The 13,922-nt window shown below is 36.1% G+C and overlaps 1 protein-coding gene across 2 annotated transcripts in view; it reads right to left on the bottom strand.

Annotated features, from left to right (window-relative positions):
- Msp300 (Muscle-specific protein 300 kDa) overlaps positions 1 to 13,922 on the bottom strand; it is a 67,978-nt gene that overhangs the window by 42,436 nt on the left and 11,620 nt on the right. For both annotated transcript variants that reach the window (XM_072900082.1, XM_072900081.1), the window contains exons 2-15: positions 13,681 to 13,742; positions 12,429 to 12,524; positions 12,262 to 12,345; positions 12,084 to 12,176; positions 11,458 to 11,481; positions 11,103 to 11,281; positions 10,589 to 10,991; positions 10,260 to 10,406; positions 9,634 to 10,174; positions 7,606 to 9,289; positions 7,414 to 7,522; positions 7,294 to 7,308; positions 6,012 to 7,065; positions 40 to 5,571 (exon numbers count right to left, since the gene is read on the bottom strand). In XM_072900082.1, the coding sequence (XP_072756183.1) occupies positions 40 to 5,571; positions 6,012 to 7,065; positions 7,294 to 7,308; positions 7,414 to 7,522; positions 7,606 to 9,289; positions 9,634 to 10,174; positions 10,260 to 10,406; positions 10,589 to 10,991; positions 11,103 to 11,281; positions 11,458 to 11,481; positions 12,084 to 12,176; positions 12,262 to 12,345; positions 12,429 to 12,524; positions 13,681 to 13,742 (10,023 nt within the window). The remainder of the gene's footprint in view (positions 1 to 39; positions 5,572 to 6,011; positions 7,066 to 7,293; positions 7,309 to 7,413; positions 7,523 to 7,605; positions 9,290 to 9,633; positions 10,175 to 10,259; positions 10,407 to 10,588; positions 10,992 to 11,102; positions 11,282 to 11,457; positions 11,482 to 12,083; positions 12,177 to 12,261; positions 12,346 to 12,428; positions 12,525 to 13,680; positions 13,743 to 13,922) is intronic.

Here is a 13,922-nt window from a genome sequence, read left to right as displayed (position 1 = left end):
ACGTATATTTAGAAATGACGATTTTTAATGTATATTTACCGATTTCGTTCAGCAATTGATACAAATTATTTTCCAAAGTGGTCACTTCCTTATTTATAACTTCTCGACCTTTCGGTGCGGTACTGTTAATCACAGCCTCACTAATTTGCTTCAATCTCGTAAGATGTTCCATTCCCTGCGCCTGATTACCTTTTAATATCGTCAAGTTTGTTAATCTGCGAGAGATTTCGGATCGTTCGCCCGTTACGTCATTGTACTCGGTCAGCTTTTCTCGTTCTCTATTTAACCAATCGGAGATACATTTGCATTGGAGATTGAAACGGTGATGTTTCTCGCAGCAGTCTTCCAAGTTTTCTAACAAATCTTGCGACTTGATAACAATATTTTGGAATAGCTGTTTGATAGACTGCAAGTAGATGTTTAACGAAGTATCTTTAGTCTGATCGACCAACTGTTGTGCTTTGTCGCAAACTGACTCGATTAACGTCTGGTGCGACATGATTTCTTGATGCATAATCTTGTGATTCTGCAATTGCGCGCGTTTTTCCTCTAGCGAAGATTTCAGCTCGGTGTGCTGATGCATCGCGCGCTCCACGTCTCGCAGCCAAGCCGTTAGTTGCTCTTGAGACAAGGAAAATTCGGCAAACTGCATGAGACATTGATCCAACTTTTGCGTCAAATTCTGCAGGTCTTCAGAGAAGCCGTCCCATAAACTGCGCAGATTTCTCAGCTGCTGTCTAATTATCTCTCTACCGTCCGGCGAAGTGTGCACGTAAAGCTTCTCGCCGAGATCAATAATGGATTCGAAACGAACATTTTCACGAGTTCTGATATCACCGAGATCTCTGATGTGTTTCTGCCTGCTTTGTAGGACTGCCAAATCACCCACAATCTCGCTGTATTTTTTTAATTCGTACTGAACCTCAGTAATCCAATCGAGAAATTGATTGTACCTTTCATTAAATAGACTATGCTCCTTCATGTATTGTTCGTATTTCGTTATAGCCTCCTTCGCTTGATTCCTGACAGCTTGATATCTAGTAGCTAGACGAGATACTTTGGTAGCCAAGTCTGCTTCTACATTTTGACTTTTCTCGACCATCGCGTTGACCTCCGCGCCTTTTGCCACAATAGTCTCTTCTAAAGATTTTAATTTCTGCAAATGGGTGCGTTTTGTTTCCTCCGAACTTTTCAAACTTTGATCCTTCACTTGCGTCTCGATCTGCTTGAGCCAGGAATCTAAATGTTCAACCATTCTTTCAAATTCAGACCATTGATCGAATAGATGATTTAATTTATTTTTGCTCGTGATGCATCGTTGAAGCAAGTCTTCCCATACTTTCTTCTGTTGCTCGAAGCCTGTTAATAATGCGGAATGACCCGCTATCGAAGTCTGCTCCAAAATAATGTTCAATTGTTGATTACAATCGGCTATAATCCTATCGCCTTCAGACTTTTGTTGCAACGCATTTTCAATTAAAGCAATCTTAGATTTAGCTGTGTCTCGGTCTATCGAGAGATCCTCGCCGATGGATGCCATCTCATTCACCACTGTATTAATCCAATCTCGTGTTTTTTCAAACGTCTGGAAATAAGCTTCATGATTAGCGACGTGTTTCTCTGCCACATTAATCCGGTCTGCCACGTCTTCGGACAGTTTCTCGTGTGCTTCTATTACACTGTTGAGCATTTCGCTGGCTTCGTCGTCCGGTGTCGCTCCGAGTTTTTCCCGAAGTTGTTGTAAGATATTTCGATGAGCTCCAACATCTTGCGCAATAGTTTTGTACAAATGCAAGGCGAGTTTCTTTTCTTGAAGTGTTGGTAGCAGATTCTGCTTGTCCCCCAACTTTTTCTGTGCCTCAATTATCCATTGCTTTATTTGGGAATATTTGTCCTCGAATGAAGATCGATGCATCATGTCGCTCTCAATTTTCTTGTAGATCACGTTTGTGCGATCGGTTAACGCTTCTACGCGGCTGCGTAAATTTCTCAGCTCACTCCTGATAAGTTCCCTGTAGTCTGGTGTTATTCTCGCAAAAAGCATTTCACCCGTTTCCGTCGTTCGATTTAAGATGCTTTGTCCAGTTTCGCGTTCTTTTTCAAATACCTTCAATTCTTTTAATTTAGACTGATAAAATGTCATTGGCTTCGGACCACTGATCTCATCGAAGACTTTTAATTTCTGTTCTGCATTTTTCAGCCATGATTCTAATTCCTTCACGTTAGAAACATAATGATCCTTAATTTGTTCAAACTCTTTCAGTCTGTCTAAATGTTGAGCCAGGAACTTGACAACTGAATAATAACGCGTATTTAAATGCCCTACATATTGAGCTACGCGTGAATCTGGACTAACTGTAGTAATCTCTTCTCCGAGCGCAATCAGATCCTTTATTTCGTTTTCGTAATCCTTGACTTTCGTCTCGAGCTGCGTTATCTCGGAAATCTTTGCATTAATTTCATCTGGATTTAGGAGCGTTGTGGCCTCTATTCTAATTTTATTTTCGTACTCTTTGAGCCAGGAAATAACATTTTCCGACATGAGTTCGTATCGTTGCCACAAGGTAATATTCTGCTCTAGCACGGACTTGATTTTTGAATAGTTAACTTTCAAAGACTCTAAATCAGCAGAAACTTTATTATGTTCACTTCTCAAGGCGGAAATAATTTCGCTACTTTCGACAGTGCTTAGAAGTTTCAACGAATTATCCGTATCGATCTTTCTTGCCTCGCAATCGGCAATGCCAGCTTCGACATCGGTCAGCGAGGCCATTTTTACTTCAAGATTATAACGATCGCTGCTCTGTTCGGGCTCACACCAAGCCACTTTATCCTTATGAGTCGCTACCATACGCTGTAAAACACCAAATTTCTCGTGATAAAGTTTCGTTAGGAAGGCCACCAAAGTAGCGTTGACTTTGTCGGCATGACTGGCCACACCATCTCTGCGAAGTTGTAACGCCTGCAGTTCTTTTGGTAAGTTGGATTTCGATATAATTGGATACTCTGATGTCATTTTTGTCAATCTCTCGTCAATTTCCGAAATAACGTAATCGCATTTCTCCACCTCGGCTTTTAATTCTTGACATTTATTAATTCTCTGCAAAATCTTGGTGTTCTCACCAGTCAAATCGTCACATTTTATTATCTCCTCGCGGATTTTCGATATCATATCACTGCATTTTTTCAATTCTTGTTTGACACTTTTCTTCTTTTCATTAAAAATTGAGGTAAGTGATGCGAGCTTATCCGCGGTCTCTTTAAGAAGCTTAAATTGATCGTCCAATAAAGTGTTGAGAGCTCTCAATGTCGATATATCCGTGTCATCGTTTAATTTTATTAGCTGTTCAGTCTTCGTGGCAATACCTTGACGAAGTTGTTGATAAGTTGGCAATTCTTCGTTGTATTTGGCCAATCGCGCTTGTCCGTTTTCATCAAGTAAACATTCACAAACGGCATTGAGTGCTTCGTTCGTATCACTGAGCCATCTTGTAAGTTGATATTTTGCTTCTTCAATCTGCTTCCAGATGATGACCTGCGTTTCATACATTTGAGTCCGATCGATTATTTTGGCGTAAATCTCATGATATTTTTTTCGTATATCGGACAAATCCGACTCGATTACATGAGCCTTAAAATTCGGCATTAACGACGTCTCCTTCACTAGCTGCTGTGCTTTAGCATCCATCTTATCTAGAAACTGTTTACCTTTTTTTAAGCTTTCCAAAGCTCTTTTATATTTATCTAAAGCCATGTTCGCCTGAGTGATATCAGTTGATACATGTTTTACCAACTCGCAGAGATTCTTCGCCTCGTCGATAGACTTATTTAACTTATCCTTGGCTTCCTGATATTGTATCCAATCGGTGTCCATTTCGGCATATTGCCTCCTTTGTTTATGCAAGAGTTCGTTGACTTTTTCCCAATTACCTTCGACCGAAGAGATCACCACTTGAATGTTAGTTATTGCTCGTTGATCTTCCTTTATCAAGTTATCACCTTCTCGATGAAGAATTTCCTTTTCTGGCTCTCGTCTTTGATGCTCTTTAATCAGATCGTCAATCTTCTCGATCGCCGGCGTGAGTTGTTTGCAAGTATCAACGGTATACGTAATATCTTGTAGACTGCTTTGAGTGTTGACAATTTCCTCCGTAATTTTTTGCTGTAGTTTTCTGAAATTGTCCCATTTAGCACCAAGATTCTCCAACTTGTCACGCTTGGTAGATAAATCTGTCTTCAACGTTATGGCCTTAGACTCAAGCTCATTCAGTAAAATAGCCGCAGTAATTGGTCTTTCTTGCTTGTCACGAATATGTATTCCCAGAGTACTGTCCATTAGAGGAACATGTTCCTTCCAAGTGTTGATTTTTGTATATATAGCTTGAAATTCGGAAGAAAGTCTATCAAGATCAGCAACGGTTGGTTTTCTGGCTTCAGTTTCGTATTTGCAATGATTTAATTGCGCGTTAGCGTCATTGTGCCAACTTAAAAGTTCAGTCCATTTTTCCAGACCCTTTTTCTTTTCTCTCAAGTCGTCCTCTAGCGCTTTGTATTTCTTTGCCAAACCCGTATAGGTTTCGTCCAATGCAGCAGCTTCCAACACAGAACCTTGTGACGATAGTTGCTTCACTTCATTATATATTGCCGTGAACGTCGGTTGTTTCTCCGAGTGTTCTTGGAGATAAGCGTGCACTGCTTGCAGATTAGTATCGACATCATCTACGTTCACGTCTTCGATCTCGTTGATATTGGATCTCATCCTTGCCATCCAGTTTTCGAAATCGGTGATTTTCATCTGGAACTCCTGTCGTGCCAACAATGAATCGGAGACACGATTAATGTAATGTCGAACCATATCCGCAAGTTTGCTCACTCTACTTTTCATTTCAGCGACACGATTCTTCAGCAGAGAAGCAGCATCCAACGACAAACCATGACTGATGTGATCGGAAATTTGTGTAAGTGATATTAATTGAGCCTGATGATCAGATATGCTCTTGTTAAATTCCTTCAATTTTACCAATTCTTTCTCCAATTTGGCAGCTTCGGGTGTCTGAACGTTCGGTTCTTTAAGAACTTCTTTTTCACTATCTTGCAACCACTCGTTGAATTCCTTCGCTTCCGATTCGAAGGTGTTCCATGACGCGACTAATTTATCCAATTTAGTCATCGTTTGCACCGCCACATCGTGAACTGCGTTCCATCGTGTGTACACTGCATCAACTTCATCAGATGCCACTGTTCTTCCAGTTATTTGTTGGCTAATCATTGACAAACTTTGAACCTTCGGGAGATGCTGCTGACATTGAGCTTGAAAAGTTTTAGCCGATTCTAACATTTGAATAGCTTGACTTAAAGAAGTAGGTTTGCTGCCCATCGTAGCTGCTTTAGATTCCGCTTCTTCAATCCAAGGTTTTATTTTCCGAATACTATCTTTATATTCTTTCCATGTGGTTAGATTTTGCACAGCTAATTCACGTTGCGTTACTATGCTTTTATTTAATAATTCAATCGCCTTGTGAATATTTTCAATGTCGTCGTCGAGTTGTTTTGCCAATACATCATCGTCATCTTTTAAACATATAAGAAAGATAAAATGTTTTTATCTAGAATATATATTTAAGTTTTTTGCAAATATATTAAATCTTATATTATATATATATATATATATATATATATATATGCAGTAATATATAATTATGACATTTAAATAATAAATTTTTTATCATTACTACAACTTTTTCGTAATAATAACTAGTTTATTTTTTTATTAAATAAATTTAGATATATATAATAATAAAAAAATATTAATAATAGTATATATGTTAAAGAATTTATATAAGAAATTATATAATTAAATAATAAAAATAATAAAAATTTATGCATTTATAAAAGTTATACGCAAAACTATGTAAAATAATATAAATTAAATAATAGTAAAAGAAAAAGTTTGCAAACAAGTTTACATTCTCATACGTATTACAAACAAAGTAAAAAAATTTGATACTCACTTTTTATGAGTTTCCGGGATTCATCTTTAAGAACATTTAAAATCGATTCTTTCTCCTTTATTTCTTTTTGCAAATTTTCTGTTTTACGAACTCTTTCTTCAGGCAAAGGCGTTGAGTCTTCGATATCTGCGATTAATTGGGGTGCGGTTTGCTGAGTCCAGGTTCGAAGCTCCATTAATTTTGATTGATATTTGTTCCATCGAGTGCTGTGTTCTTTAAGATAAACGATTTTTTCACGCATGGTCTTTAACGTGTGTTCCAGCTTCTGCTCAGTTTCTGTCATTTCTTTTTCTAATATCTCCTTCTTGCTCGGCGGTGCGAGCGTCAACGTTTGGAAAAGATTACTATGCGTTTCGCGCAATTTCCTCATTATCTCTTCAGCCGATTTTCTCAAATTCGCATTAAATTCCTGTTTTTTCTGCAGGTCAGCGATTACTTGAGCGGCGTCATAATAAGATGTCGAATCAATTTGCCGCAACTCTTGCTCGGCTTGCTCAATCAATTTAGAAATCTCGTCCTTCAGCTCTTGATAGGTGCTCCAGAGTTTTTGCGAATCCTTCAGAGATTTTAATCTTTCCATACTTTGGCCATACGTGTCATTCCAGTTGGCTTCCAACTGTTGGATCTCGGAGGAAACGAAGGATGGCGCGTGTTGATCCTTGAGAATATCTTTGCCGCGTTGTAACATGCTGACAATATTCGCTCGCTGTTGCTCTAATTGATTAAGACGAGATTCCTGTTGAGTTACCACGTTTTCTAACTTTTCAGGAACTTCGGACGTAATCTCGACTTCTGATTGTTCGCGAACCTTACGCAATAAAATACACACTTCATGCACTTCCTTTCGATAAGTATAACTTTTTGAATAGATGTCTGTCTTTGTCATTGTGATTTCAATCGTTGGTATAAGGTTTTTATAACGAGTTATCAGCTGTTCCAAATTTTGCTGTGCCGTGAGAGCATCGCGGTCCGAACGATTCAACGTTAGATTGTCGAGAGTTTGAACCAGCCACTTCATCTCTTCGCGCTTGCTATCGGCTTCGCAGCAAATTTTCTGTAAATTGATAATATCTTTCGTTACATTCAATTCAAACGACATATTCTTTGATTGTAAAAGAGAGTATTATTAATCAGAAAAAAAATTTTAAATAAACATAGATTAATTCACATTTTTTAAATAAATTAGATAAAAATTTAAAAAATTGAAACTATCGCGATCTAAATTCTTGATCATGTGACAATATTATAAGGAATAAGAAAATACAGATGCATATATATTTACCGTCAAGGTTTGGAGCTATCCGAAAAGAACGCAGAAAAAGCCAAATATTTAAGCAGTGTTTTATATATATCAACAACGTGGCGAGAAAAAATTCTATAAAAAATATTAATTGAAATTTACCTGAAATATGGTCTTTTCTTTCTCAAATTCTTCCAGAGTGTTGACCTCGCGTAAAATAGTTCGCAAAGTACTATCGACATGATCCATCCAATGTACCATCTCGTCGAATCTAAAATCAAATATACAATCAAATATTCAAGTAGAAAAATCGATCTGTAATAAAATCTGTAATAAAATTGTACGAATACTTACTTCTGTCTGTAAGCTGCCCATTGTTGCGGAACTTCGCGTAATTGTTGCCTCAAATTTTCCACTTTCTGTGCGGTTTCTTCCCACAAATGTTCGGCGTTTTGCGCGGCATCAGTCAAGCTAGTGTCTCTCGGTTTAAGTTTGTTGTAGGCGTCACTAATCTTTTTCAGAGTTTGTAGAGAACGCTCGACTTCGAGGATAGTACCACGGTTCACGAAGAACTCTCTATTGCGCAGCTGAATACCATCCACATCATCGTTATTAATGAGCGCTTGCTGTTCGGAATTAATTTCCATTTCAATCTCTTTGAGGTATTGAAGAAAGCTAGCCTCATCCAAGCGAAATTCAAGCTTCATTAGATGAAGCGGCGCGAAAGTAAGAACTTCCCTCCAACGATTCTGAAGAGCCTCTACTGTATTCGCGATAGGGAACTGCTGATCAGCTGGCAACGTGTTCTGGAGATCTTGACCAGCTTTCACAAGGTCCTGTATCCATTTTTCGTTGACCTTGCCAAAGAAATTTTTGTGGCACTCGACGGATTGACGATTGTCGAGATTTTTGTCGTTGATCATTGTTTCCGCAACCGAAAGCCACTCGGTGATCTGTCGCTCGCATTCTTTAAACTTTGTCCAACGTCGCATCGATTCTTGCAAACGTTGTTCCCAAACTTGTGCCGCCTGAGAAACTTTAACAAATCGATCATTGAGCTCTTTCAGAGTAGCTTTACCTTCGGCTGGTTCCACATCGGCGCAAGTACCCACGGTCTTGGCAATGCTAGCAAATACTTTGTTTTTAGATTCTAACATGGATTTATAATAAAGCATTCTCGAGAGGAAGGCTTTATGACGATCTAACTGAGCTAATGCAGCATCTCTGCCACCTGCAAGATTGATACTGGCCATAAAATTCTCAAACTCGTTCAGCCATGCAGATATCTCTTTCTGTCCTGCTTCTAAGGATTCTTGTTGCACCAGCAATTGATGATATAAGTGTAGTTGCATGGGTATCAAAGCACGCACTTTAACAAGTACTTCTTTCTCTTTTTTCAGCGTATTCATCATCTTGTCGACTTCGTCGCGGGACAAATCCTGAATAAGAGCTTGAAACTTTTTGCTGATATTCTTGAAGAGGTCTTCAATGCTCTCGACCTCGTTATGAAGAGTCTGCAATTTCTCTCCATAAGCCTTTATCCGCTCCGTCGAGTTCAATCCAGTAATCAATAAGGCAGCTTCTGCGTCTCTTAACCAATTTTGCAGAGTCTCCACTCCCATCTTGTAATCTTTCCTCGTTCGAATCAGATCACCCGCGTGCATATATTGTTTAGCCTCTTGGAAAAGCTGCTCCCATCTCGCTGTCAGATTTGCATAACGTTCTTTCAGGCGAAACGCGACCGATTCATCGGACGTGGCGATCAGGAAGCTCACAGTATCTGACAGCTGCTGATGCTTGTCCTTCCATACGCTGATATCCTGAAAGAATTCCATCTTCTCCTCCTCTGGAAGATTTAAAGCTGGCTCGGCACGAAGTAACCATGCCTCAAACTCGTCTGAAACGGTGGTCCAGCGACGCCAATAAGCGACAACTTCCTCGAGCATGCTTTGGACACAACGCAAGTCCATTGATACGTTTTTCCACTTTTCAGCCGTTTCGCGCAAGAAACGATCAATATTTAAACTCTCTTCCCGATCTGAAATACATAAATTACGATTTAAAAAATGCTACTCAGAAGATTCTACTTAAATATATATATTATCTGTAGAATATTTAATTATTCGCTACTTAATCTAATTAAATTAGTCTTCAATCCATGTTAATATATAGTTACATTTAATTTAAATCTAATTATTATTATATTATATTTTTATTATTATTATTCTATTATTATATTATATTAAATATTTTATATTTATTATTACAATATATTACATAAATATGAATAATATTATATTATTTTTTTATATGAAATCACATTAACACAGTTACACTTAAATAAATTATTAATAAAAAATCAACTAGGACATTATTATTTACCAATATCACCGTCGCGTTTGTATTCTTCGGCAACCTGCTGCATATCTAAGTAAGCCTTTTGAAACTCTTGGAATATTCTGTTTCGAGAAACAAAGTTACGATACTGCTCCAGCATTTGATGCACTTTCTCTTCCGTACCGTACTTGATGTTCCAGCCTTTGAGTTTAGTCTCGACGAGATAGAGAAAGGCGATCAAACAGCATTTGTGTTCTAAGAATTTTAATTTTACTCTCCTTTTAGCAGCGCGATTTGGCAAGCTGTCAAATCGCGCACACATGTTCTGTAATTGTTCAGATTGCATTTGTCGCGCCAATGGTGAGTTCTTGGCGTGCTGGAATTTCTCTGACATGGTCGGTAAATCGAGGAAGAACTTCTTGTGATCTTCTAACTTGTTTGAGATTATGTTGGCTGTGCTTTCCGTCATTTCTTGTGGAATATCGTTGTCCGAGTGCAAGAGAGTTTCAGCTCTGGCTAACCACCTGCCAATTTCACCTAATTCTCCTGGTAGCGCCGAATCCAATAACCAAAGCCAATGTAGCATCTGAAAACAAATATATAATATTTAAAAAAAAATTATTACAACGCAAAAATCCGTTCGTTCATTTCATAAGATCTGTAGAACTTACAAATAGTTCCATTTGCTGCCACAACATTTGTATATCTCTCCAAGAATCCCGCGTAATGCTTATCATGCTAAGTGTATCGACTAAACTTTGCATCTTTTTGTATATAATTAATTTCTCATCAATTTCTGCTCTAAATAGCATATATTCCTGAAAGAGAGACCAAGCAATTTAATATTGAAATGATGTATACAATTTTTTTAGCTTTTTTTATATTTCAGTATATATGTATATATGAGTATGTAATTTTTTATTAAGTCTTATAAATGATGATATTAAATAATATTACATAAAATTATCGTGTTCTTAATAATTAAAGCCTTAGAAAATACCGGATAACTTTGTGGAAAAGCGTTGGTCCTGTCAAGTTGTTCGAGATGTCTAACTCTCTCATTTAGCCACTTAAGAAGGCTACCGTATTCTTCTTGTACGGCAGCGAAAGAATCAGGAACTACATTTCCTGGTTCCGGATATTTGTGCAAAAATTGGGCAACGTATGTCATGATCGATTTTTCATCAGGTTGAGGCACGTCCACGTCTTCAGGATCCAACAATCGGGCAATACCTAATTCATCTTCGGCTACCTGGAAGGCTGTCTCCAGCCGAGCTTTGTTCGACTCTTCTCTCATAGCTGCTATGTTCACTAAGTTGGCTTTTATTGCATCAATAATAGCTAAGAAGGCATTTCCGTCTCTCCAACTTTCACCGAAATCTCGAACTTGAATATTAACGCTTCTGAAAAGCAAAAAATTTTATATAAAAACAAAATATTTTATATTAAAAATTATAAAAAAAAAAAAACTCCACAAGTCTATTGTGCAAAATGCGAGCCTATAAAGTACTGACTTGGGCAAGGCATTGGTGACCCACTGAAGCAAGGTTTTCCGTGCTCCTTGTTTCCATTTTTCGCTACTAATACGTTTTCTTTCGCTTGCCGCCGAGCCCTGAGTACCAAGACTTTCCAGACTGCTCTGGCTACCCCAAGTTTGTCCAAGATATTCGAGAGCCCTCGTGTTTTCTTCGATCTATAAAAAAATACTCAATCAAGTCAAGTATGATATTTTCTTCTCTTGAACCTAGAAATAAGATAATCTGGCGTGCATATTAATGAGATGCGCAATGTCATGCAAGTGCTTGTTCTTTTAGAACGATCAAAATAATTTATCGCATAATTAACGGTCTTGCTTTTTTCATTACTCACCCGCTTGCGATCCTTTGATCGTAGCTTGTTTATTGGAACATACGGTTAACGGTATAACATAACATAAATATATTATATATAGATCGGGGATCTAAGACAGAGATGAGACAAAGTCCGATCTATATGTAATTTATCTATGGACATTAATAACTTACTTTTTTGCACACTACGAGGATTAATTTACTTGAATTATGTCATTGTTAGTCGACTTATTTGACTTGAAAAATATTTTATTATCAATTATAATTAACATTTAAAAGTTAATTTGAAGTATTAAGCTTGCTAGTAAAACTGTGGATTAATATCATAGATATTTATTCATCACAAGCTTAGGATTTTTTGTGATCCTGCTTTCTTCTTTTATTCAATTTTTTCATACAATTCCGACAGTCAATTCGCGAATCTAACAGTATAGCTTTAATAGTACATTAGAAATCACAAAATTAATCCTCGTGTAATAGTATAAAAAAAATATGGTGTTGCTGCGTCAAAATATAATACTTTTCATTACGTGATGTTTTTATTATGAGCACTACATTTAAGCAGCTACCGTATAATTATAATGGTGCTCTTTTACGTAACTATTATTACATATACAACTTTAATATCCAAACAATTAAAAGTACCTGGAAATACAGAATAATGGTCCATATTAAGCCCAATACTACCGGCGGTCGTCCGTCAACTAAATCGGATGAATTTATATTCACTAATTTGATCTGCAAAAATATTAGATGAAAAGGTTGAACATTCAGTTTCTTCTCTTTTCACTTATTAATTTAAAATAAAATATCTAATACTTACTTTTTTGCTTTGTAAAAATTGTAGCGCAGTGTTGGCATTACTAAGAAAATGCGGTCTCTTTAAATTACGACCTTTTTCCACGGGCTGAAAGGTTACACGTGATGTTGACAATTGATTTTAATAATGTTTGTTTTAAGTAATAGCGTATAAATATAATATTTCATTACCAGTTTCTCTCCTGAAAGAACTTCAAGTAATGCGAGAAGGCGCGTACCATCTTTCAAATCCTCGATTAAATCATTAATATGAAGTGTTGGAACTCTCTGTGCAAAAAATGAACATTTCTTAAATTATAATAATGATGAATTATATTTATATAATATTCGGGAAGATATAACCCACTCTTTAGAAGAAACCATGCAAAGTCAAAATTTATTTTTGTTTAACAGATATTATTACAAAGATTGCATATTTTTATAGTTTGAATATTTAGGAGCTCTAATGAGTAAGGAATAATTTTATGTGATTTTATTTGTTATTAATTTTATATTAAATTTATCTTCAAAGCATAAAAAATGATAACATGTTTTTATTAAATAATTGGCAATTCTTAAAATGACATGTAAAAAATGATATATTTTTTTCAGAGTATATTTTATGTTTATATGCATAATACATTTTTGTGTAGACTTTTTTTTTAATTTTGAAATTTATAATAATAATAATATATGTATAGCGCAAAAAAATAAATGGCAAACGTGTAATGCTTCGTAGTATTCTAATAAAAGTATAATTTAAATTTTAAATTTATCATTATATAAATATATATATAATTAGCTTAAGGACAATTAACATGAGATTTACTTCTATAAAATTTAATATGCAATTTTCTAGTAAATTCTTCAAGTAAATTCGCTTCATGATTAGTCATTTTTTAAATTTTCCAAAACAATTCCGATTGTAATAAATTGAATTTTCGTTATTTTTCAATTGTATCAATTTGTAAAATAGTATATATATAATATATATATAATAGATTTGCGTTAATTGCTCTTTGTTTAAGATAATGTACATTCTTCGTGCCAAAACGATTATTCTGTGTGGCAACGATAGGCTCGTTTTAACAACTTTGCTACTTTTGATACATGACAAGTGGAGTTTCCGTAGCGAGGTAAGTTCTGAAGGATGCGGAAGTAGGGGAGTATCGAAACTCGAGAACCAGGTACGGACTAGATCAGCCGTTCAAGTTTCGATAGCATGATACTAGAGACAGCGTCACGTTTTATTATGCGTCACGTAAGGATCTAGATCATTACGTAATAAGAAAAAAAATAGATGTAGCTTATCGATGATTTTCATCGCGTTATCATTATTAAGTATTTATCGATGAAACGTAGCGCGATATCGTAGTAGAAATCGTTGAGCGAATCTCTTTATTGCGTTTTATGAAGATGACAAAAATATTTATTCTTGACTCACCTTCGACAAATGAGAGTTAATCCAGTTTATGAAAGTTTTTTTCTGCACGCGTTCTTGTTCGTCTGAAAAAGAGAAAAACAAAAGTCAGATGCTGATTTTTATAAGCGCTGTAAAATTGAATTAATTAAGTAACAATTTTCTGTAAAATTATTTATTAATATAATAAAATTATATTTTATTATCGTAAAATTTAGGATTTAATCCTTGAAATTGAGGCAAATATTTTTAAGAATGAATATTAC

The sequence above is a fragment of the Anoplolepis gracilipes genome, chromosome 10, assembly GCF_047496725.1.
Source record: "Anoplolepis gracilipes chromosome 10, ASM4749672v1, whole genome shotgun sequence".
NCBI classification, from domain to species: Eukaryota; Metazoa; Arthropoda; class Insecta; order Hymenoptera; family Formicidae; genus Anoplolepis; species Anoplolepis gracilipes.
Note: the sequence above shows the minus strand (reverse complement) of the source record. Positions and strands in the feature narration are given on the sequence as shown.